Source organism: Podarcis bocagei, assembly GCF_964188305.1.
Source record: "Podarcis bocagei genome assembly, chromosome: 11".
Lineage (NCBI taxonomy): Eukaryota > Metazoa > Chordata > Lepidosauria > Squamata > Lacertidae > Podarcis > Podarcis bocagei.
In genome coordinates, this window is record NC_138136.1 from 52816569 (window position 1) to 52841976 (window position 25408).

Consider the following 25408-nt stretch of genomic DNA (forward strand, 5'->3'; position numbering starts at 1 on the left):
GGAGGCGGAGAGGCAGGCGCTCCCGCGGCCGCCGCCGCCGCCGCCACCGGGCAAGAGGAGAGCGCTGCGCGCGCAGCAGCCCCAACTCTGCCTCCCAGCTCTGGCCGACGGAGTTCAGCGGAGCAGGAGGAGCAGGAGCAGCAGGCGCGGAGCGTCGCCGCCGCTGGACAGGCGCCTCGACGGGCAGCCGCTGAGCGGGTCTCTCCGGCGCCCCTCGCCTGCCCAGCCTCCGGCCGGCCGGCCTCCTCTGCCGGCCAAGGGGCCGCCGAACGAGCCGGACAGCAGGCCTCGCTTGCTCCGGAGCAACTCTCTTCTTGGGCTCCGTCGGAGGGGCGCCGCCGCCCAGCCCCGCGCATGGAGAAGCGGGGGAAGCGGGTGGACTGCCCGGCGCTGCCTCCCGGGTGGAAGAAGGAGGAGGTCATCCGGAAATCGGGGCTCAGCGCCGGCAAGAGCGATGTCTACTATTTCAGGTAAAGCCTCTCCATCCGAAGCGCCAGCCGCCCAGCTCGAGTCAGGGCGTGACCCCAGAGGCGGTTTCGTCATGGCCGGGTTCAAAACGCGCAGCAGGAGAAGCGCCGCCGCCCTCTGAGCATGGGCAGAGTGAGGGGCTCCCGGGGAGTTCGAGGGTTCGGCGCGCCGCGCTTGGGAGTGGTGCTGAAGAGGGCAAGAGGAGTCGTGGCTTTCTGGCAGCGCCTCCTGAGCATGTGCAGAGTGAGGGGCTTCCCTCCTCAGGTGTTCTAGATTCCACACACAGGATATTAGGATAGAAAAGGGCGCAACTTTCAGGCGGTTCCTCTGAAACGTAGTAGACTAAGTTACTCTCCTGTCTCCCAAGTTTCTAGGGAGCTCCAGGTTCCACGTGTCTTAAGTTTTAGGAGTGATTCCCACCCTTTGTGGTGGGAAGTTGCAACTTTCTCAGGAATTGGCAACCTGACGCATTTAGTTTTTGAAACAAAGTCTGGTCTGCGTAACTTTGAGTGGCTTTGGGAGATGAACCAATCTGTGCGTTGGTGGCATTCTCTTTTCCTCTTTCCTCCCATTTGCTTCCCTGCAGATGAGTTTGACCAAACTGCGGGAGGCAGTGGAAGACAGGAGTGCCTGGCATGCTCTGGTCCATGGGGTCACAAAGAGTCGGACACGACTAAACAATAACAGCAACCATTCCAATAAGGCTTCTTTCCCTCTCTTATTTTCTATCAGTGTCACCGAACCCACAAAAGGGACTGCTGACTGGTGGAGCCAGGCTAGGCTCTAAACCGGCCTTATGCGGCCTCTGGTGGCCCTACTTTTTATACTTTGCTACTCTGGTCTCTTGGCCTCCCTTTCTGGGGTTCAGAGCAGCAGTTCAGCCTCGGTGCAGCCCTGTGGAGGTATGATAAAACTTCTGCCTGCAGTTTCGCTTGCAAGGGAAAGAGAACCTTTTCTCAAAGTTTCTAGGTAGGAAAAACCTGCCTCGTTTCAACAGTAATATCTTTTCTTCCCCCTTTCTCCCCCTTCCGGCTTTGTGCAACACATGCATATCCATAACTGCCAGGCGGAAAGCCCGGATCCTGCAGCCTGGCCAGTTGGAAGGGTTTGGTTTGTTTGGCAAGATCCATTTACGTCCTCCAGACTGCTGCCTGGAAAAGTGACCCCCCCCCCCCGAAAGCAAAGAAGTCTGCTTTCTCTGCCCTGCCCTGGGTGTGTCTGGACAGCAGGGGCGTAGCCAACTTACTGCTTTTCAGATGTTACAGACTACAACGCCCACCACTCTTGACCACTGGCTGCACTGGCTGGGCAAGATGGGAGCTGTAGTTCAAATCATCTGGAGGGCACCACATTGCCTACATCTGCTGTATGGAGTGGCATTGTCAGGGCTGGAGTCAGGCATAGGTCAGCAACGAAAACAACAAATTGCCCGAGACCAGTGCCAAGTGCTCTCAGCAACTCTTTCTAGGAGGTCTTGTCCCAATGAAGCATTTGCGAGGACTGAAGGTCCCAGCCTTCCCAGTGCCCACTAGGACTCCTCCTCTGCAGGGTATTTCTCGCACTATCTCAGGCTCCGCCTGTGCACAACCACCCTCTACTCTGTTTCGTTTCTCCGAGAGACCTGGGGGAAGGGAGCTGGTCACAGCAGCAACAGGAGACTCCCTGGCTTCTTCAGCAACCTGTCATCTCTGCTGCTTGCTCCCGCTCCTCTCCAGCCTCTGCTTCTGCCCTGGACTCTGGACTGCTCTCTGCCACAGCCTCTTCCTGCTCACTAAACCCTGTTCCCTCTTCAGCTTCTGAGGACTCCTCCTCCCAGTCTGCTCCCTCTTCTCCCTCTTGACCAGTGGCAGAGGAAGGGGGATGCGGAGGGTGCAGACCACCCTGGGTGTCATCACGGGTGTGTGTGACAAAATGACAAAAATATGTGTTGTTTTTGTTTTTTTTAAAATTGGGCTATTTTTTAGTTCAGTCAACAAACCTAAGGAAACACGCCTGGCACTGGGTGCCACACCGCGGGGGCCGGCACTTACCACGGGGCCTGCAGCGTGCCCGAGCCACGCATCTTTCCTGGGAGTGACGTAGTGGTTTTGGCGCCTGCAGGCTCTGCGCTGCCTGAAATGGCAGCATGGGGCTTGTGTCTGCCCACCGCCTCTCCCTCAACCATCCTACAGCTGAAGGGGAGTTGGTGGAGAGGCTCCACGCTGCGCCTCCTCGCCCCCCATGCGCAGCTCGCTCAGCCCCCGGCTGCAGGACGCATGGGCTGCACCCGGCACCCAAGTGGCTAGTTACGCTGCTGCTCTTGACCACTCATTGTCGTCCCACCACCAATCCCCTGACTTGTCTTCCCCTGGGGATTCCCCATCACCCCTCTGCGTCCACCCAGTCCTTGACAGACATTTATGTTCCTTCCTGCTGCATGCATGTATCACCCACCCAGGTGACACTTGCTCTTGCTGCTCCTTTGGAACTGTTTGCCTCAACAGTGTGTGCTCCTTGAATGGGGTCCCCTCCTTGTGACCCCTGCTTGCCACGAGATGCACCACTGCCTTGAAGCAGCAAGTACAGCTCTTGCTTGCTCTTGCTTTGAGAAGTCAGGCGAACACACAGCAAGAGTAAGCGAGTGGGTACTGGGGCTCAGCAGGGACCCCTGACCATCCACTGGACTTTAATTTCTCTCGATATGTTCTGTTTGCCTGATGTGTTGGTCTATGGAATTACACTTTGTGAGATGTTATATGTTGAATTGCGTTTGAAATAGAAGTTACCTAGTCAAAAACAGCCTGTTACGTTGTGTGTGTTGTTACCGGGGTTGAGGGCTTTGGCATGTGTCTCACAATACTGACCCCTGGCACCGGCCATGGCCTTATATATCTGTGTTATGTTACTTGAGCCATTGCCTGGTGGCATCTTGCCTTGCAGAGAAGGCTACACAGACCAGTGTTCGAAATTCCCCAGGTGTCAGGCGCATTTTGCAACCAAGTGAAGATGTTTTTTCTTCAGGGTTGGTGCCTGGCATCTGTACCATCTGGCTGGTGTGCAGAGAAATCTCTTGTTGGTTTTTTTTAATGTTTCAATGTGTTGCAAGCCGCTTTGAGATTTTTCCCCCTTTAAAAATATAGTGGTATAGAAAAGAAAGGAAGAATAAGAACGATCAATTTCACTGCAAAAAAAAAAGGTGATTAGACAATCTGTTGTGCTGACTGTAAAAAAGAAAAAGAAAAAAGGGTAAAGGTAAAGGACCCCTGGACAGTTAAGTCCAGCCAAAGGTGACTATGGGGTTGTGACGCTCATCTTGCTTTCAGACCGAGTGAGCTGGCATTTGTCCACAGACAGCTTTCCAGGTCATGTGGCCAGCATGACTAAACTGCTTCTGGCGTAACGGAACACTGTGACGGAAACCAGAGTGCACGGAAACGCCATTTACCTTCCCGCTACAGTGGAACCTATTTATCTACTTGCACTGGTGTGCTTTCGAGCTGCTAGGTTAGCTGGGACCGAGCAACAGGAGCTCGCCCAGTCATGGGGATTCGAACTGCTGGCCTTCCGATTGGCAAGCCCAAGGGGCTCAGTGGTTTAGACCACAGCGCCACCCGCGTCCCAATATGTGGTGACTGTAACCTAGGTTTAAGGTGCTGTTTGGTGATCAGCTTATATATCTGAGCTTCTTACACTGCTACAGAAACACACCTGCCTGCCCAGTGCAAAAGGACAACTTAGGATGTGGCGTTCCAAAAGTAGTGTTACCCACTTATTCCCTGGTTGTGGAGGGCAAAGGGCTTCGTCCTCATGTCCAATTCTGCACCTCAAAACAGCGAGTACCTTGCATCCTAGAACCTTGCAGCTTTACCCACTCAGTCTGCTGTCCCAGGCAGGGACACAAGGGGCATTGGTGGCCACCAGCTCGCATGGTTTTAAAAGCAGGCTAGACCAAAGCTATCAGTGGCTACTAGCCACAGTGTCCATGTTCTCCTGACAGCTGCTGGGAGTGACAGATGGGGACAGGGTTCTCGCACTCAGGTCCTGTTTGCAGGCTTCCCATGGGCATCTGACTCACCCTGGTGAGAACAGGGTGCTGGGCCAGATGTTCCTTTGGCCTGATCCAGCGGGGCTTTCCTTAACTCCTTAGGTTAAGCTGGCACACTCCAGTTTGGAGCAGTGGTGTTGCGTTTGGAGCTGTCCTTTTCAGGCCTGGCGAAAGCAGGCAGCCTGTCTTCTCTCGTTTCCTTCAGAGTCAGAGAGAATGACACCTGGGCTTCTGTGATTCCCCCGTTGGCTTCTGCTGGTCAGACAAAGACTGGGCAGGCTGTTTCCCCATTTATACCGCTAGCCGGCAAAATGCCCCTAGAGATCATCTCCCTCGGAGCAGCAGGATTTCAATTTTCCTTGCATCTTCTTCCCCTTCCTGTAAGTCACCAGGTGACTTTCATAACCATTCCTGCCACACCCTTTTCTTACTTATGCTGCTGCAGCAACTTTTCCTTTCTTTTCTGCTACTGTTACTCCTGTTGTTTCTGCTACTACTACTAGTTACAGCTGCTGCATCATCGGCCTGCAGTATGTTTTAAAAAATTTAAAATAATAATAATAATAATAATAATAATAATAATAATAATAATAATAATAATAATAATAAAGTCATATCTCGGATTAAATGCGCTTCGGGTTGAGCGTGTCCGAGTTGTGCTCCGCGGCAACCTGGAAGTAACGAAGCGTATTACTTCCGGGTTTTGCCGCTTGCGCATGCGCTCAAAATGATGTCATGTGCAGAAGCAGCAGAAAGCGACGCGTGTGTGCACAGGCGTGCAGTCACTAGTTACGTTTGCTTCTAGATGCAAACGGGGCTCTGGAACGGATCCCGTTCATATCTAGAGGTACCACTGTAATAATAATAATATTATTGAGGCTGTGAGTTTTTATGCACCATGCTGCAAGTCACACAGAGCTTCATGTAACTCTTTTTTGAAGGAAGGTCTTGGGGATTTGGTGGGGAGGAGATGCTTTAACCCAGGCATAGGCAAACTCGGCCCTCCAGATGTTTTGGGACTATGATTCCCATCATCCCTGACCACTGGTCCTGTTAGCTAGGGATCATGGGAGTGGTAGTCCCAAAACATCTGGAGGGCCGAGTTTGCCTATGCATGCTTTAATCCTTGCCAGTTGTCCTTTCATCTCTCTGTTCCCCAGTTTTTATCCAAAGAGGGGAAAATAAGGTGGTAGGTGGGGGCACTCCCCCGCCCATGGGAGGAAAAGCTTATGATGGGGGCATGGGGGTGCCTAATGTTTACAGCAGGGGTTGGGTATTGTTCATCCGTAAGCCAGGGGCAGCCCATGGTTGTTTGGGGTCCAGCCTGTGACGTCTCCTTCAGCCCCTATATAAAAAAGCTCACATGCAAATTGAGTCTTTCCCACACTAACTGCTGCACAGTGGGGATTTTCTGCAGGAAGGGAAAAGGGGAGACACAACATTGGGGAGGGGGAAGGGAGAGAAAATGGGTGACCCACCACCAGCTCCATCCTGGCCCACTTCTGGCTTTTGCCCTGCCTTTTGGAAGGTCTTGTCTCTCTACATTTTACACACACACTTCCCCCTGAAGTTTTTTTCTTTTTTTTTAATGACTAACTCCATGTAACATCCAGTTTGACCTGAATGCAGGGAATGTGTCAGAGTATTGTAAGACAGATGGCCAACTATGGTCTACTCCAGAGGTGGAGAACAGTTTTCTAGTCACAAGTTGCTCCCTCTGGTAGAAGCATCAATTATATTATTCCCATATTACACCAATTACATTATTCCCATTTTACACCAAGAGAAAATGACTTACCAGAGGTCACACGAGGAATCGATGGCGGAGGCGAAACCTGAACTCATGCCACCAAATTCAAGTCTGTTTCTTGCTGTCTCTCTTGTTCCCCATTGTCCAGCAGGGGTAGGGAACCTCAGGCCTGGGTGGGTAGGCCAGAAAGCATCCCTCCAGATGTCCCTATTTGCCCTTTTTGGAGTTTCTGCAGGCCATGCCCCTCACCTTCCTTGCTCCACACCTTCCTTGAGTGTTTTGGGCAGACTGCGAGGCATCTCTGAACTCTGATACTGACTTTTGCTTGCTTGCTTGGACGGAGAAGTGTGTGTGTGTGTGTGTGTGTGTAAGAGAGAGAGAGAGAGAGCGCACGCATGCGTAGAAACTAGCCAAAAAACATGCATAGGTAGCATTTACACCCAGTGCTCTGCCAAGAACTGGCCTTTGCTCCCCAGGAGGGACTGTGGTCTACCACTGCTGTACAGTTAGGAAAGGGGGAATGCTTTAATAGGATTCCCCCCAGCCAAAGTTGCCCTGAAATTCTTTCCTTTCCTTGGTGTAAGCACTAAGCTTATTAGCTTTTTTTGTGTGTTAAACCTCCTCCCTCCTGCTTCGGGCTTTTGCAAATTTTTGGAGTTTATGGCATGCACCTTGGAATTCATCTTAGCACACCAAAAACTGATGGTGGACGAGGGTTACTGCTGCTGCTTTGTTTTTTTTTATTTACTAATTAAAATGGTTAGTTGCTTTATCCTTGACAAAGGCAGCGACTTACAAAATCGGCCATACTCTCTTGCCTTGCAGCCAACCCAATTCCAACCCCTTCCTTGCATTGCAGGGGGTTGGATATAGATGACCCTTGGTGGGGGGAGTAAATGTGTCAGGCCACTTTTATTTTTAAGAGATGCTTTCAGGTCAGTCGCTTGTCACTAAGAGGAAGCCGTGAAGGCAGGTGATAGCCGCAAGCCCATGCGCCCCCAGGCTGCTTTGCATGTACAGCAGGCCTATATAGCTGATGTAACGGCAGCTGTCTTTCCTGTGCATGGCAGGATATGACCACTCCAGGTTCAGTACTAGAGTAGTTAAGAGTTTCAGCGTAAATAGGATGCAGTAAATCAGAAAGGACTATGTGGCAGGAGCTAATCTGTCCTCCTCGCCTAGACACGGCAGCCAGCTCTGCTAGTGGATCTGATCTTGGTGAAAAGCACCCCAGGGGAGGGCATGCTCTTTATCAAGGACAAGGCCTTTGGAACCACCACTGACATCGCCTGTAACTTTTCGAAGTGCAACTTTCCAAACTTGTGCTTGAACTTTGCATTTCCCTCCTCCTTCCCATTACTTTTTCCTTGTGTGCTGTGTTTTAGGTTGTAAGTCTGAGGTCAGGAACCATCTAAATACCAGGTTTTTTGTAAGCCATTCCAAGAGTCTTGCAATTTGAAACTGGTATTGCTATTAGTATAAAGGTAAAGGGACCCCTGACCATTAGGTCCAGTTGTGACCGACTCTGGGGTTCCACACTCATCTCACTCTATAGGCGGAGGGAGCCAGCGTACAGCTTCCGGGTCATGTGGCCAGCATGACTAAGCCACTTCTGGCGAACCAGAGCAGCACACGGAAACACTTCCCGCCGGAGTGGTACCTATTTATCTACTTGCACTTTGACGTGCTTTCGAACTGCTAGGTTGGCAGGAGCTGGGACCGAACAATGGGAGCTCACCCAGTCGCAGGGATTCGAACCACCGACCTTCCGATCGGCAAGTCCTAGGCTCTGTGGTTTAACCCACAGCGCCACCTGCGTCCCATTGCTCTTAGTATATAAAGCCCTTAACAACTTGGGACCGTTTACCTACGAGATCTCCTTTCTCCACAAGGGCCCACTTGACTGCCTCGATCTGTGCAATTGGCACTACTGCAGGTGACACATAATACCCATTCGGCTTTAGTGCCTGAACAGCGCCTGAACTTTGGAACTCCCTTCCTGTTGAGATCAAGCAGGCGCCACCACTGTACTCTTTTCGGTGCCTACCCACGTGCTTAGAAAGTTGAGGTCATTTTAATCTGTTTCAGCATTTTCATTTGGTACGGCTTAAAGTAGGATCGTGAGTTCTTCTTGATTTTACTGTTTTGTCTTTTTGTAAACTGCTTTGAAGTGGGTGGGGTTTTTTTTTAATACAGTCAGGCGGTGTGTAAAGTGTATGATATAAATAAATTCTATAAGTAAACAAACCTAATTTCAGTCTCTGGACTTAAATGGTCTGATGTGTCTGCTCCCCATCCTTAGGACAGCAATGTGTCATTAAATTATTTCAAAGTGTGGCAAGCAGGCCTGGTGCCCTCTGGCTCAGTCTGGTGAGCGAAATCCTAGATTTCTGCCCTAAAGTACTGCCCAGATGGCACCACTGTCTGGGAATGCAAACTTGTTAGGGCAAAATGCTCTGCCCCCTTCTTCTGAGTCAACCGCACTTCCATCCTGTTGGTGAGCTGTCCTTACTCATTCATTTTGTTGGTGTTTGAGAATCAGGCTGCACTTATTTATTTATTTATTTGTTTGTTTGCTGGAGGTAATAGTCCATGCTCTTTTGGGGTAGGCGTAAAGGATACACATGACTTAGGCAGCATTAGAACCTCAGATATAAAAGCTAGGTGCAAAATGGCTCCTTAACCCATTTTGCCAAAATGTAATGTCTAGTTGCCGTTTTGGGGCAAGACAATTCTAAAGTCTTAATTTTTCAAAATATGGACTGGCTGTGTTTGATTCTCGGTTAAACATCTGGTTAGTTCAGATGACAACCTTGAACTAGGCTAGGCACTTGGAGAACTTAGGGAAGAAAAGTCCCTTGATCCAGGGACATTTCCCATATATATTGGCCTATTCCTACCTCTTTTAAAGGGTGACATGGATCATTCATAATGTAGGAATGTTCTTCGTAACTGTGAGCAGGACAGTGGGGTGGGCTAAGTGAAGAAAAGCGGCAACAATTACCGTATTTTTCGCTCTATAACACGCACCAGACCATAACACGCACGTAGTTTTTAGAGGAGGAAAATCCGTAGGCATGCCACCAGTAGGCATTCCCTCCATAACACGCACAGACATTTCCCCTTACTTTCTAGGAGGAAAAAAGTGAGTGTTATGGTGCAAACAATATGGTAACTATAGCGCCGTTCACTGCTCTTGCTCAGGCTGCAGAAAAAAAAATCGCATTTTGGTTGCTAAAATTCATTCTGATTGTTCAGATAAAATACAACGGAAGGATTCTGCAGGATGTGGTATTAATGTGTGAAAACAGTCAAGATCCAAGGATCCCCAGATGGATCTTGGCGCCCGGGCATGTTCCACTTGGTTGCAAGTGGCCAGTAGCCAGGTGCAAAATGTGCCTGGCTAATTTCTAACACTGCACTCAGGAGTGAACATAGATGTTCTGCAGACCTCTCTCTGTGCCCTTGCCCTTATGTGACCCACAGACTGACAAACAGCACTTGCAGGAGAGCGGTGGAAAAGAGCATCTGGCAAGAGCCGCTCCTGCATTGCTTTCTGCTGCTGGTGTGCAAACGCAGTTGGGTTCTCATCAAGTTCAAAGAGGGGTATGATAAGATCCAGATTAGCAGCACTAGAAGCAGTCTCTATATCAGGGGCTTCTGTTCCCCAAATTGGTTAATCCTGAACAATTATTTCTGGTCGCTACCCACTAGGATAGGGACGCAGGTGGCGCTGTGGTCTAAACCACTGAGTCTTGGGCTTGCCGATCGGCGGTTCGAATCCCCGTGACGGGGTGAGATCCTGTTGCTCGGTCCCTGCTCCTGCCAACCTAGCAGTTCAAAAGCACGTCAAAGTGCAAGTAGATAAATAGGTACCGCTCCGGCAGGAAGATAAATGGCGTTTCTGTGCGCTGCTCTGGTTTTGCCAGAAGCGGCTTAGTCATGCTGGCCACATGACCCGGAAAAACTGTCTGCGGACAAATGTTGGGTTCCACGGTCAGTAAAGGGAGATGAGTGCCACAACTCCAGAGTCGTCCGCGACTGGGCTTGATTGTCAGGTGTCCTTTACCTTTACCCACTAGGATATATGCAGATGTCTTCAGAGGAGGATCCAGTGACAGGGAAAGCAAGTCCTATGAGGAAATATGTAAAGAACTTGGGATATTTACCTTGGAGGGAAAAAATGCTGAGAAGGGGTGATCATGATAACACACTTGAAATACCTGACGGACTGCCTCATCCCTCAGAGGAAGGAGCAAAGACTTGTCTCCTCCGCTGCTCCAGAGGGCAGGATTAACCCTCAGGGGCTGAAGTCACACGAGGGTAGGTTATGACTGTACCTTCTGCAAAACGTGTTAATAGTATGAGCAGTTTGGCGATGGAATTGGTTGCCTATAAGAGTACAGTGGTACCTCGGGTTAAGAACTTAATTCGTTCTGGAGGTCCGTTCTTAACCTGAAACTGTTCTTAACCTGAAGCACCACTTTAGCTAATGGGGCCTCCCGCTGCCGCCGCGCCGCCGGAGCACAATTTCTGTTCTCATCCTGAAGCAAAGTTCTTAACCTGAAGCACTATTTCTGGGTTAGCGGAGTCTGTAACCTGAAGCGTATGTAACCTGAAACGTATGTAACCTGAGGTACCACTGTAGTGGACTCTTCTCTCACTGTAGGTCTTCAAGGAGAGCAGGGGGCAGCCATCTGATTTTCTGATTTTCTGTCTCAGGGGTAGGTGACCTTCATTTCAGGGGCCAAATTGGGCCTCTGTCCCTCTCCACCTGGCCCTTGGGACACTAGACCACTCCCGTTTCCCAGCTAATCTCTTCACCAGCCTGCTTTTGCATGTCCTCAAACAGTGATAAAGCCTCTTTCTTATCTGATGAGGGATGGTGTGTGTGGATTTATACCGTGGCGTACAAAGGTATTGTACGCCATGTATTGCTCCAGTGGCGTAGCGTAGGGTTGGGGGCCTCAATGCAGCGGTGCACTTCTGTCACTGAGCTTCTCCATGCTAACCAGGAAGTGAACTCTCCAGACAACAGACTCTCCAGCCTCTTCTTGTTTTAAATCTCTGTGTCTGCGATCTCCTGGGTGACTCAGACACCATAAAGCAGTTGAATGTGCATGCGTACTCCATCCGTTTCGCTCTCTCCCTCTCTCCCAGTTCCGTACAGCCCTGGGCACTGGCAACCCACGCTATGCCACTGCATTGCTCCACCCACTTTATGCCTCTGCTCCCCCCATCATTACATGCCCCCCCTGAAATTTCCTTGTGAGAGAATGCAGTCCTCTGCATTCCCCATTCCTGCTTCAGCTTTTTTGGAAGTGCAGCCCCAGTCTCCTCTGTTGCACGATTGTAACTACATGATTGTACTCACATGAGGGAGAAATTTGTCCTGGGAAGATGGTAGCTTGTTCCTGGACCCCAAGCGCCTCCCCTCTTAGAAATCAGTAGTAACTGCTCAGATTTCCCCCCAGTATCCCAGGGCCTTTGTACTTCTTGGTTAGAACAACTTGGATGGCAGAGTGAGGCTCACTTTTCTTGCACACAATGTTTGTTGCAATCGGTCAGTAAGTTTTTCCTTCTTCTTAAGTAAAAAGACTAGACAAAATTTCAGGCTTGGGCTTGAAATTTCCCTGTGGGTGCCAGACACCTCCTCTTCAATTTCACTTCTTCTCTGGATCACATTGTCTGTTGTGGCTGTCATGAGGCCTCATGAAGCGCCACTTTCTTCTTCTGTACATTGAAAAACACACAGTTGCCAAAAGTGTGCATTGCCCATGCATTGGGAAGGTGACGGGGACTGGCCACATGTTGAGTGAGAAACCCAGCTGATTCTGTGCAAAGTGTGAAATGGCCCTTTATTCCTTAGGTACTGTCTGTCCGAAATGATAGGCAATGGACAGAGTCAGACACATGCTCTTTTTACCCTGCGGAAGCTGAACTTGGGTGGGGAAGGGAGGAGATAATGCTGTTTGTATTGCAGAAATGGGTCATGACGCCAGACGTTCTTACAAATTCCGTGTTTGGGGGGGGGAGAGGAGAGAATGGAAAGTGGTTTTACAGCCTTAATGGAAGCTCAGCATTAAATAACTGTGCTGCGAACTCCCCCTCCCATATCCCTGTGATGAAAACACGCCCAGGGGTGCTGTCCAGATCTCTTTTAAATGGGTGATGTAGCAAAATTTCAGGACTGTGGTCTCCTTTCCCCCTCCATCTTCTGTAAAGGTGGGGGAAAGGAGGAGATAGAAACTGCTTTGTAATTTTAGAGGATGCTATCAGTTCAGTTTCGCTTTATTGCCCAAATTCCTAGGGCTCATAATGAGCTGTAGCCAAAAGGCCATGCTATCACTTTTGTTTACTGTGTGCTGTTCGAGTGCATTTAACAAGCAAAGGCATTTAGCTTCCTCTCTCTCCCTGCTTCGCCCCCCCCTTCTCTTGGGAGAAGGAATGTTTCATCCCGCTTGCTCTTTCACAACTGTCAGATTGTTTGAAAAGGCGCCTGTGCTGTGGCTGCCGAACAAGAGGGAGCTGACAAATGTCTGTCCAAATGAAGGAGTAAAAAAAAAGAAGCAGAAAAGGAGCAGGTCTTTTGTCTCTGAACTATATCTCACCATCAAAGCTCGCTCTTCTCTCTCTGCACCCCCCCCCGCCGTTTCCGGGTTACTGCCTTTGTTTGACCCGGGGTGCCACCAGCCGTATGCAAATGTGCTGGCCGGTGATTGGCCAGCGTTGGGCACCCGCTCTCATCTTTGCCCGTGGTGTGTGGCAGGCTGGCGAGAAAGGCTGCTTCGAAATGAGAGACCGGAATGATGTCGTAAGCGTGCAGGGATGCTAACATGCAGCGGTTGGCATGCTTTTATATTCCTGGCGCTCTGTTTAATGGGGAAGTTGGAGGGGCTGCAGGCCTCTTTGAGTGCTGTGAAATACCGTATTTTTTGCTCCATAAGACGCACCAGACCACAAGACGCACCTAGTTTTTGGAGGAGGAAAACAAGAAAAAAAATATTCTGAATCTCAGAAGCCAGAACAGCAAGAGGGATCGCTGCGCAGTGAAAGCAGCAATCCCTCTTGCTGTTCTGGCTTCTGGGATAGCTGCACAGCCTGCATTCACTCCATAAGGCGCACACAGATTTCCCCTTACTTTTTAGGAGGGAAAAAGTGAGTCTTATAGAGCAAAAAATACGGTACTTATTCCCAAATTGCAGCAAAGGATATTGCACTCCTAAGTCTCGCTTCATTTCCCTTTTGCTTTATTTTCCCTCTTCTTTTTCTGTGTTGAAAAACCTCCAGCCATATAAGAGTTCCAGAAAGCTCGCTTTTTGGTCTTCAACAAATGCCTCGCTTTAAGGGTTGACCCAGGCATTAGGAAGGACACAGGCCCTCTGCCACAACCAGTGGTTCCAGTGCTGAGTGTCTGGTTTTGGTAAAAGTCCAGTTCAACTTGCACCATGTCCTAATGCCACTGAGGCTTTTTAGACCTCACCCCCCAACATTTCCAGTGCACATATGACATGCAAGTATTATTATCATTAATTAAATTCAGTGCTTTTTTCATCAAAGGGACGCAGGAGTATGCATACCCCTAAACATTTTGTGAATTTTTGTACTTTTGTCCATTTACTGTATTTTCCCCCATTTGAACTATAAAATGGTGATTTTCTTGAGTCAAAATGAGAGTACTCCTAAACATTTTATTGGGGGGGGGGGGAGAAGAGCCCTGATTAAATTTGCAAATCTCCCTACACCCGCAGGTCTCAGGGTGGTTTGCAACATAAAATCACAAAATACACAATAAAAAACAAAAACAGGAACAACCCAATAATCCCTCCGTTTTTAAACACATTTTAAAAGGGCATCAGTGAGGTTACTCTGTGGAATGTGCTGGCACACATTTTGTTTCACATGAAGAAGCTGCAGTATCAAGAAGGTCACTGACAAACTGGAACGTGTCCAGAGGAGGACAACCAAAATGGTTAAAGGCCTGGAAACGACGCCTTATGAGGAACGGCTAAGGGAGCTGGGCATGTTTAGCCTGGAGAAGAGGAGGTTAAGGGGTGATATGATAGCCATGTTCAAATATATAAAAGGATGTCATATAGAGGAGGGAGAAAGGTTGTTTTCTGCTGCTCCAGAGAAGCGGACACGGAGCAATGGATCCAAACTACAAGAAAGAAGATTCCACCTAAACATTGGGAAGAACTTCCTGACAGTAAGAGCTGTTCGACAGTGGAATTTGCTGCCAAGGAGTGTGGTGGAGTCTCCTCCTTTGGAGGTCTTTAAGCAGAGGCTTGACAACCATATGTCAGGAGTGCTCTGATGGTGTTTCCTGCTTGGCAGGGGGTTGGACTCGATGGCCCTTGTGGTCTCTTCCAACTCTATGATTCTATGATTCTAGTGGGTGCTGATAAACTAAAGCAGGGGTGTTCAACAGGTCGATCGTGGGGTGTTCCTGGTTGATCATGGTCGATTGCAGGGCCAAAAAAACTCAACACCTTTGGCTCATCCTCCCCCCCAGAAAAGCTCAACAACTCTGGCCACTCCAATGGTTAGATCACTGCCAGTTTTTTTTATAGTGGGAGTAGATCGCAGTCTCTTGGAAGTTGGATGTGCCTGAGCTAAAGGACCAAGTTAACCTGGCGCTGTGGATTAAACCACAGAGCCTAGGACTTGCCGATCAGAAGGTCGGCGGTTCAAATCCCCTTGATGGGATGAGCTCCTGTTGCTCAGTCCCAGCTCCTGCCAACCTAGCAGTTCGAAAGCACATCAAAGTGCAAGTAGATAAATAGGTACCGCTCTGGCGGGAAGGTTTCCATGCACTGCTCTGGTTCTTAATGTCAGGGGTCCCTTTACCTTTAACCTGGAAAATCCTTTAACAACTTGGGACCAGGATATCAGCATCCTTGGGGTGGGCCTCAGGCTCACTGCTGCCACCGAAGCAACCCCGGTAAGGGGGCGGCACAGCGTCCCACTGCCCCTCAGAGCAGAGGAAAACCAGTGGCAAATCTCTCTAGAATGCCTGCGAGTTGACAAAGCTGTGTCGCCAGGCGGAAAGCACTGCCGCCCCACCTGGTGAAGTGTTGAGGCTTTTCTTTGAGAGGAGGCCCTTTCAGAGCCTCAGGCCCCCAGCTCCATCGTGGAGGAAACAGTGGGGAGTTTTGCCTCAGGTGGCAAAATGTCTTGCACCGCCCCTGGTTGCCCTGAGCAAGTCAAGGTCTACCAGCTTCATTTATGGGGTTGTTGGGTGAAAACACTGCCTTGATCACTTTGGAAGAAAGGAACAAGAGTGTGTGTGTGTGCGTATAATTTTATTTATTTATTTTTCATTTAATAATATACATTCACATCATTATTATCCACTTTACCTCCCTGGCTCTTTAGAGCCTATCAACTTCCTTCCCTCCCGCCTCATGGCTTTCAAAATTAACTTTGTATCATTACATTTTGTGCATTTTCCAATTCTAATTACACTCCTTACAAAATAGCTCAAAATTTAAATAAATATAGAAAGGTAGAAAATTTCCCATTGCAAGTCTTCAAACAACCCTGCTAATGATGTTAATTGTTTACAATAATCTTCCAGATATCGTATAAATTTACTCCAATCCTTTCAGAATACTTGATCATGCTGGTTTCGGATTTATCCTGTCAGCTTTGCCAGTTCTGCAAAGTCCATCATCTTCATCTGCTACTCTTCTTTCGATGGTACTTCGTATTGTTTCCATTTTTGGGCTAAAATAATTCTTGCCTCAGTTGTTACACACATAAACAGTCTCTTATCTTCCCTTGGTATCTCTTCACCTGCTATACACAGTAAAAAGCTTCTGTTTTCTTCACAAAGGTATTTTTAAGCATTTTCTTTAACTCATTATATACCATTTCCCAGAAAGCCTTTACCTTTTCACAAGTTCACCACATGTGACAGAAGATACCTTCCCAGAAAGGAACAAGATTTAATTGGGCAAATAAATATATATCCTGCTCTTCCCCTCTGCCTTTGAGGAGCACAGTTGCATTGTAGTTCCACCCCATTCATGGCCCCCGCAATGGTCTCCCATCCCCAAGCTGATAAGGCCCAGTCTGTTTAGCTTTCTAGTCAACAAAATGTGTGTGCCATTTGATTGTAATAAAACCTCCAAGCAGTTTACAAAAAAGCTAAAACTGAAAAAGGAACATAAAAGAGCCTTCCAGATCAGGCCAATAGCCCATCTGGACTATCATCCCATTCACACAGTCGTGAACCTGCTACCTTGGTGGAAAACTGCAAGCACAAGAGATTGGTCCTATATTTCCTTGCCTATGTGCAAACTACCACTGAATAGTGCCACTGTATTCTGCTCTGGTCAGACCTCACCTGGAGTACTGTGTCCAGTTCTGGGCACCACAGTTCAAGAAGGACACTGACAAACTGGAACGTGTCCAGAGGAGGGCAACCAAAATGGTCAAAGGCCTGGAAACCATGCCTTATGAGGAACGGCTAAGGGAGCTGGGCATGTTTAGCCTGGAGAAGAGGAGGTTAAGGGGTGATATGATAGCCATGTTCAAATATATAAAAGGATGTCACATAGAGGAGGGAGAAAGGTTGTTTTCTGCTGCTCCAGAGAAGCGGACACGGAGCAATGGATCCAAACTACAAGAAAGAAGATTCCACCTAAACATTAGGAAGAACTTCCTGACAGTAAGAGCTGTTTGACAGTGGAATTTGCTGCCGAGGAGTGTGGTGGAGTCTCCTTTTTTGGAGGTCTTTAAGCAGAGGCTTGACAACCATATGTCAGGAGTGCTCTGATGGTGTTTCCTGCTTGGCAGGGGGTTGGACTCGATGGCCCTTGTGGTCTCTTCCAACTCTATGATTCTATGATTCTATGATTCTACCGTATTTTTCGCTCTATAAGACGCACCAGACCATAAGACGCACCTAGTTTCTGGAGGAGGAAAACAAGAAAAAAAAAGACTTTGAATCCCAGAAGCCAGAACAGCAAGAGGGATTGCTGCTTTCACTGTGCAGCGATCCCTCTTGCTGTTCTGGCTTCTGGGATACCTGCGCAGCCTGCATTCGCTCCATAAGATGCACACACATTTTCCCTTACTTTTTAGGAGGGAAAAAGCACCTCTTATAGAGCAAAAAATACAGTATTTGGAGCAGCTTGCTGACCTTTATTATTTTTGTTCTCAGAAACAGCCTTGCACAATAGACCACAGTTATGCCCATTTCAGAGATAGGAAGCTGAGGCTGAGAGGTTGTGACTTGCCCGAGACTGCAGAAAAGATTGCAGGCAGACGTAAGTGTGTAGCGTTCAGGGCCATGCAAACTCAAAAGAAAACAATGCAAGTTTGGTTCTGGTGCTGATCTAGCTCTCCCCAATCTCCTGACTATGATTAGGATATTGGGAGCATTCATGTCTTTCCTGAGTTGCGGAGATGGGGAGAAGGCAAGTGAAATGGAGGAAGAGGTTTTCAAAACTCTTCAGTTATGAAGGAAATCTTACGCAAGTCCAATAGATACAAGGCAAGTTCACAGTATTATTAGTGTGTTGCAATCTGGACTCATCGTCATTTTGTAATTATTTCTTTTAGGCTTGCAGTACATACTTTCCCCATCAATATCACATATGAGTTCGCCGTGTGGATGTGTGTATTAGGCTGTGTACCTGATACATCCCTAAGGCCATGTAGCACAGGAGAAATGGATTTTCCCAGCCTTCAGATATGAAACGCTGATTAAGTTTACAATCCCCAAAAGTTGGCTTATCGAAGCCAATGATCTTGACGGTTATTAAAATGTGCGACACTGCTATACGAAAACGATCTGGGTAGATCTTAGTGCTATAAATGTGTGGTGTTCATAGTGCTGAGAGCTTTACTCATTTGACTAATCAGTGAAAGCACTAGTTGATAGGGCCAATTTTTAGTGTGCAAAAGGTTTCCCTTCATATCTGTTTTTGTTTGAAGTGTGTTGCAAGAATATAAAGTGTGTTGCAAGACACATGTATATGGTATATGGCCTGTCACTGCCTTCCAGTTTTTCATCATTAATTAATTCCACGAAAAGGAGGATGACTGAGCCAGTAAAACTTCTTTAGAGAGCAAGATATAAATGGCAACTCGCTGGTAGTTAGAATGACACAGGCAGAGTTGGGAGTTGTGTGTGAACTATGAAGTGGGAAGCTGCAGGCTGCAGGCTAGGAGAGACAGAGCCATGCCTGATTCCTACTTGAAATTAAGGCTGCAGCTATGAGAGAAGCATGACTCTCTTGGGGTGTTAATGCTGTGAGCCCCTCCATTGTAGGTTTGGGCTGCATATATGTGCAAGTTAAACTCATATCCTAAAGACACCGCAGTCTCCCCTGCCCCTCATTCCGAGGAAAACGAACCCTGAGTAAGAGCCCGGAAGAGTTTGGGGTGGCATGCAACAATACTCTTTTGCGATTTTATCATGTGAAGCGCGGGTATACAATATAATTGTAATAAATAATAACATAATAACAACTCAGGTCCAACCTACACAAGCTGCAATATGTGGTTAATATCATCAGGCTAATATCATCACCCTGAGACGGGGTGAGCTCCCATTAAAGTGCAAGTAGATAAATAGGTACTGCTCCGGCGGGAAGGTAAACAGCGTTTCCATGCACTGCTCTGGTTTCACCAGAAGCGGCTCAGTCATGCTGGCCACATGACCCAGAAAAACTGTCTGCAGACAAACGTCGGCTCCCTCGGCCAGTAAAGTGAGATGAGCACCACAACCCCAGAGTCATCTGCCACAGGACTTAACAGTCAGGGGTCCCTTTACCTTTACCTTTGAGTAAATATGACAGTATTGCACTGTAATACTGCCACCCTGTATGCACTTACTGAGTAGTAAATTGATTACGCTTGGTGGATCTTACTTCAAACTGAACCTGCAGAGGTTTGTGCTTTGAGATCACCGCTTCAAACGAGCTTTCTAGGGATTAAGGGCTGTTTTACTTCTGAGTAAATGTGTTTAGGAGTCCCACAGCAAGCTGGTTTGAGAAACTGCTGCTTATCATATTCTTAGTGTTCTTCAGTAAGGTTGAACATTTCCCACACGAGGAAGCTAATTTGTAGAGCCTCCTAATATGTAGAGAGAACTTTTGATGTTGGAATTCCACATGGGGGAAAACAGGCTATGAGCGGGTTCAGTCCCAGGCCCTGAGCAATGATGTCAGTCTTCTGCAAAAAAACCCACACGCACACACAAAAACACATCCCCAAAAACAAAAAAACCATTAAATGAAATGCAAACTAGACAGCTTGGGGCTTGTTGTTTGATGTGTTCTTCTGTAGACTCCAGCATCCCAAAGCTAAGGTCTTGATCTTGCAAATAATCTCTGTGTATATTTAAATGCCAGTTGTGGGACGGCGCCTAGAGAAATATGGTGTGTATCTGGAACACAACTGTTTAGCTAGATAAAAACTGGCATAGAATGTATAGGAATTCACATTATTACTCTTTTCCTTTTTCATACTTGGGAGCCATAGTTAGAAGCCACCTTTAAATGTTTTTCTTCTATGAATTATATATAGATTTTCTTTTTTTAAAAACCAAAGTCCTAGGCAGACTTTGGCAAAATACATAAAGCAGAGGAAAGGTTAAAAAGAACAAAGATGCAATTTATTCTAAAAGGGGGGGGGGGGCTAAGAGAGGTGGGTATAGAATGAATATGGTAGTTTGCATTTCAGGCTCATCTCAAAAGCCGAAAATTAGTGTTGTGCTGAAATCTCTCCTCTAGTTTCTCAAACTGTCTTCTCCCCCCAGCTAGCCCTGTGAAAGAGGCTTCTATTTTCCAACCTCATTCTCAAGGCTTGTGAGGTTTTCTTTAGAACTTTGTTGGATATGGAGTCCTTATTGTTGAGAGGTGGACAAGGTCGTGGGGTATGGGTTTTTATTTCCATTAAGCGTTTCTCCAGCAGCCTGCTTGGCTTTCCTGCACTTCTTGAACTGAAACCTCCTCATGGCACAAGACCTCAGGGTGGCTGTGTACACACACTCCTGTTTACTCAGTGAACAGTGTTCTCCCACTGCTGGTTTGGGAAGCAGCGTGCACGCAGCTTTGGCCACAATCTACATATCCTGTCGTTTCTCATGAAATGCCATGTTTCAATGCATTGTATCCCAAACAGGGGCACGGGTGGCACTGTGGTCTGTGATCAGAAGGTCAGCGCTTCGAATCTGCACAATGAGCTCCTGTTGTTCTGTCCCAGCTCCTGCCAACCTAGCAGTTCGAAAGCACACCAGTGCAAGTAGATAAATAGGTACCGCTGTGGCGGGAAGGTAAACGGCATTTCCATGCACTCTGGTTTCCGTCACAGTGTTCCATTGCACCAGAAGCGGTTTAGTCCTGCTGGCCACATGACCCGGAAAGCTGTCTGCGGACAAATGCCGGCTCCCTCGGTCTGAAAGCGAGATGAGTGCTGCAACCCCATAGTCGCCTTTGGGCTTAACCGTCCAGGGGTCCTTTACCTTTACCTTTTATCCCAAACCAGCTTTGCTCTGAATTGAGCAAAAGAACAATCTCACAGCGTATTAAGCTGGTAATGTGTACGCAGCCAATGTCTTTGACTGAGCTTTAATTGAAATTGAGGAAACGTGCTTAACATGTGCCTGAAATCTGTGTTTTGCTCCAAGAGGGACAATAACCAGCACTTCCAAATTTCACAGAAGTGGATTTTGCTGAAACATTGCAAGGGGGTGGATTGAATGACCGTTGGGGTCCCTTCTGTGCTTCTATATATACTTGCTTATTTTGTTCTTGGGGGAAGCTCTTCCCTTTAATCTTTCTGCTACCTTAAACCCGCACCTTTACTATAACTGTAAATTTTGCTACTGTGTGTTACAGTTCTAAGGTGCCGTTAGTCTGTAGCGATTAACACTCCCAGTTGCTTGTTACCGAATGCAATTGCTCTGGGCTTTTAATTATATGTGATTAAAAAAATAATAAACTTTGCATAGTGCTATTAAGAGTTCAAAGCACTTCTCATGCATTATCCAGTTGTAACCTTTACAGAAGTGCTGTATTAAGGTCACCTAGTTCATGGCAGAAGGTGGAATATGGCGTTTGACAGTTGGTCAGCGTAGATGGATTATTTGCACCCTTACTTCTGCCGAAAGACTGATATTGATTCATTGTAACGATAATACTATGCCTCCCTTTGATCAATGGATGGAAGATATGATGACTCTTGCAACATATGAACAGATTGCTTTTAGACAAAGACTGTATATGGAAAAATATAATGATACTTGGAATGCATTTACAAATATTATAATGCCTTGTTAATAATTGTATACTCATTGGGATAATAACATTAGATACATACATACATACATGTATACATATACATACACCGATATATAGATAGATAGATAGATAGATATAGATATATATGGACGCGGGTGGCGTTGTGGGTAAAACCTCAGCGCCTAGGGCTTGCTGATCGCATGGTCGGCAGTTTGAAGCCCCGCGGCGGGGTGCGCTCCCGTCGTTTGGTCCCAGCGCCTGCCAACCTAGCAGTTCGAAAGCACCTCCAGGTGCAAGTAGATAAATAGGGACCGCTTACCAGCGGGAAGGTAAACGTCGTTCCGTGTGCTGTGCTGGCTCGCCAGATGCAGCTTGTCACGCTGGCCACATGACCCGGAAGTGTCTGCGGACAGCGCTGGCTCCCGGCCTCTTAAGTGAGATGAGCGCACAACCCTAGAGTCTGGCAAGGGGTACACACACACACACACACACACACACATATATATATATTCCAATCAAAAATTCAATCCAATCACCCATCTCCCATCAATCACCCATCTCTTACTACCCTCCTGAGAAAAAACCCCACCCTTCCACTATATATAAAGGTCTGGTGACTTCTGTTTCAGTGTATCTGAAGAAGTGTGCATGCACATGAAAGCTTATACCCAGAACAAACTTTGTTGGTCTCTAAGGTGTTACTGGACAATTTTCTTATATATTTCGACTGCGTCAGACCAACACGGCTGCCTACCTGAATCTATTACTTATATATATCATACTTATATATAGTACTGGGTTACAGTTTCAAGTACCTTTATGGTTTTCCCCCTTCATTTTTTCACTTTGTGTCCCCTGAAAAGTTTCAATATACTATAAATATATATATATATTTTAAAAAAGGCATTGTAACGCTGTGAGGGGTAGACATCAGTGCCCAGAATTCTCCCTGCCCCCCCGTTTTTTTGGGGGGGGGTACACTTTGAAGGCAGTTTTAGAAACTCAGATATATAAGCTCCTCAAAGCAAGGTTGCAGTCACCAAAACTGAATGTCTAGTTGCCATTTTAGGGAAGACAGCTCTAAAGTCTTATTTTTCAAATGATGGACTGATGGTGACTGAGTCTCAGTTCAGCATCTGGCTGGTTCAGATGACAACCTTCAGCTAGGTTAAGACCTTTGAGAAGAAGAAAAGTCCCTTGATCCAGGGACATTCCACATGGCCTATTCCGACCTCTTTTTCTTAATGGTGAAATGGACCATTCTTTGCAACTGTGAGCAGGGCAGTGTGGGGTAGGTGGAGACGAGCTTCAACAATAAGCTATACCGTTGTTCACTGCTCCTGCTCAGGCTGCACAGAAAAAGCATTTTGATTCCTGGAATTCAATCTGATTATGCCAATAAAATATAACTGATAGAATTCTACAGGATGGGGTATTAGTGTATGAAAACATAAAGATCCAGCAATTCCCAGGCATGCACCTCCAGATGGTGGAGACATCATGCGCCCAGGCATCTTCATGTGGCTGCAAGTGGCTGATAGCTCAGTGCAAAATGCTCCTGGCACCTGGCTAGTTTTGAACACTGTTTGAAGGCATTGTAAAGGTAAAGTGTGCACTCAAACCCGGTCTCTTAGCTGCCACCATGCGCCAAATGACACCGCAGCACCCCACTTTTTCTCTCTCTAGGGTGCCCAGATGCAAGAAAATTCCGTGGTTGAACAAAAAAATGGGAATTTTTGACAGAGGTAAAAGCAGCTGCTTGCTTGAGCTTCCTTCTTTCTGCAGGACTGTTAAAAGCAGGAATGTGGAACCATTTTCAGTCTGAGGGCCGCATTTCCTTCTGGGCCAGCTTCTGAGGGCCAGAAGTGGGCAGAGCAGTGAATGCACCAGCAAAAGACCAGGGACTTTTAACAGTTGCACCATTGCTAGCCTCAAAACAGTCGGCCGGCACGAGCGCCGTTGTTGCTAGTTGAATGTGATGAGTGCTTTTCATGATCTTTGCAGTGAAAGGTAATCTGAGCTGGTGGCACGGCAGCGGGTGTGTGTTTTGACTCTTAGGTAATGGGGTTTGGCAGTGGGGAAGCAAGCCTTCAAGTGCTGTTGTACTCGACGAAGTTTCCCTTTCAAGCTTGGTTCCCTCTGACTGAGCAAATCCTTCACTTTTAAGTATTGGGTTGTGCATTCCAAGCTGCAAAGGCGGTGTCTGGAAAACCTGCTGTCAGGGGCGTTGCAGCCAGGGAAATGGAGCTGGGAGCTGGTGCCTACCTGTCCCTTGTCAACAGGCTTGTTTGCCTTCTGACGCAGTTGTGCTGTGCAAACCCGCTGAAAGAGATGAGATTGCAGAGGTGTTGTTTAAGGTGACAGGGTGTGCTGTGGTGGCTTCCTGGTTGTTTGAAAAGCAGCAACTCTTCCATAAAGGCCCGGAGGTTCTTTAGAGGGCCTTTTTGCGAACCTGGCACCTTCCAGATGTTTTGGACTACAACTCCTGTTATGTACTGAGTTGAATAGGATCCAAAATGCAGCAGTCTGATTGGTCCTAGAACAATAGGATTCAGAATGCAGCAGTCTGATTGGTCCACAGGAGCCACCCAATCCAGCTCCAGGTGGAAGTGAATCCGCAACCTGATTGGCCTACAATCAGGAGAATCCCGGAATTAGCCACTCACGTGGGGCCCATTGTGTAAATAATGTATATAAAGCAGACATTCTGGGGGAACTTCCATTCCTCCTCACCACTATGAGCTGAATAAAGAGCATGAAATCCACTCTCGACTCTGAGTATATTTCAACTTCCATGAGCCCCAGTGAAAAATGATTGGTGCTGCTGCTGATGATACAAGGATAGGCAGTGCTTTTTTCAGCCGGACCGTGCTGGAGTGCAGTTCTGGCACCTCTTCGATGGGTACCATTTTGGACCGGTGCTCCTCCTGCCCACTTCCTGCCTTTACGAACTGCTGAGAAGCCCAAAACAAGTATTTCAAGTCGAAACAGAAGCTGGCCGGCATGTGTGAGTCTACACTTTTCAAAGATCTGTGACTCCACCAGGCTTCTAGCTGCTCCCAGCCTACAGAGCAGGGCCAATTCATATTTCTTTTTCTTCAATCCTTTTGTGTAGCAGCTGTGGCCTTGAAGCTTTCTAGCCAAGCCTCTACCATTGCACGAAGGCCATTCTGAGCTGCCCTAGCCACCCACTTGAATCTAAGAGAACGAGGGCTGCAGGGTGTGTGTGTGTGTGTGATTTTAGCATAGTTGAATGACGCCCTATTTGTGGCAGATGGAAGGTTATCTATCTTGTGTGTGGAGGAGGAGAGATAGTATGACTGGTCTTTCACATTAGGAAATGATGTGTCACCCACATGAATGAGTGGCCTTATTAACTGAGGTTCGTTCCTTGACTAATTACAGTAGTAAGAGCCACCGTGTAATTTTTTAAAACAGAGTATCTCTTTTCAAGTGGTTTTATTGGGTGGACTTCCTCTTCAAGCCTTCTTCTGAAACATTGCTTTTATAAAGACAAATAATAGGAACCTGGTTCTTAAAACAGGCATTTCATCTTTTTTTTTTAGCAGTATTTCTGTCCATGTTTCATCCAGATGTTCTGAATTTTGCTAGATAGTTCTACTTCCTCCACACAAACCCCATGCACATCTGCTGTACTTCTGAACCTGTTGCAAATTATTACCGGGTTCCAGCGAGCTGTGCCGTCTGATCTATGTTCCCGTTGCAGGGGCCTTCGCCCTTCCAAAATGCGTGGAGACGGAAGGAACTTGTAAAAGCATCCAGAGAGCCAGCATGCTGCAAATGGTTAGAAGCAGGTGCTGGGGAAACCTTTGGCCCTCCAGATGTTGCTAAACTGCAGTTCGCATCAGCTCTGGCCAGTGGCTGTGCATGCTTTTTTTAAAATTGCGC

At 47.5% G+C, this 25408-nt stretch overlaps 1 protein-coding gene across 1 annotated transcript in view; it reads left to right on the plus strand.

The window, feature by feature from the left end:
- The first annotated feature begins 231 nt into the window (after positions 1-231).
- MBD2 (methyl-CpG binding domain protein 2) overlaps positions 232-25408 on the plus strand; it is a 63101-nt gene continuing 37924 nt past the window's right edge. Inside the window, exon 1 of the mRNA XM_081213209.1 lies at positions 232-470. Coding sequence (XP_081069335.1) covers positions 355-470 — 116 coding nt within the window. The 5' untranslated portion in view covers positions 232-354. The remainder of the gene's footprint in view (positions 471-25408) is intronic.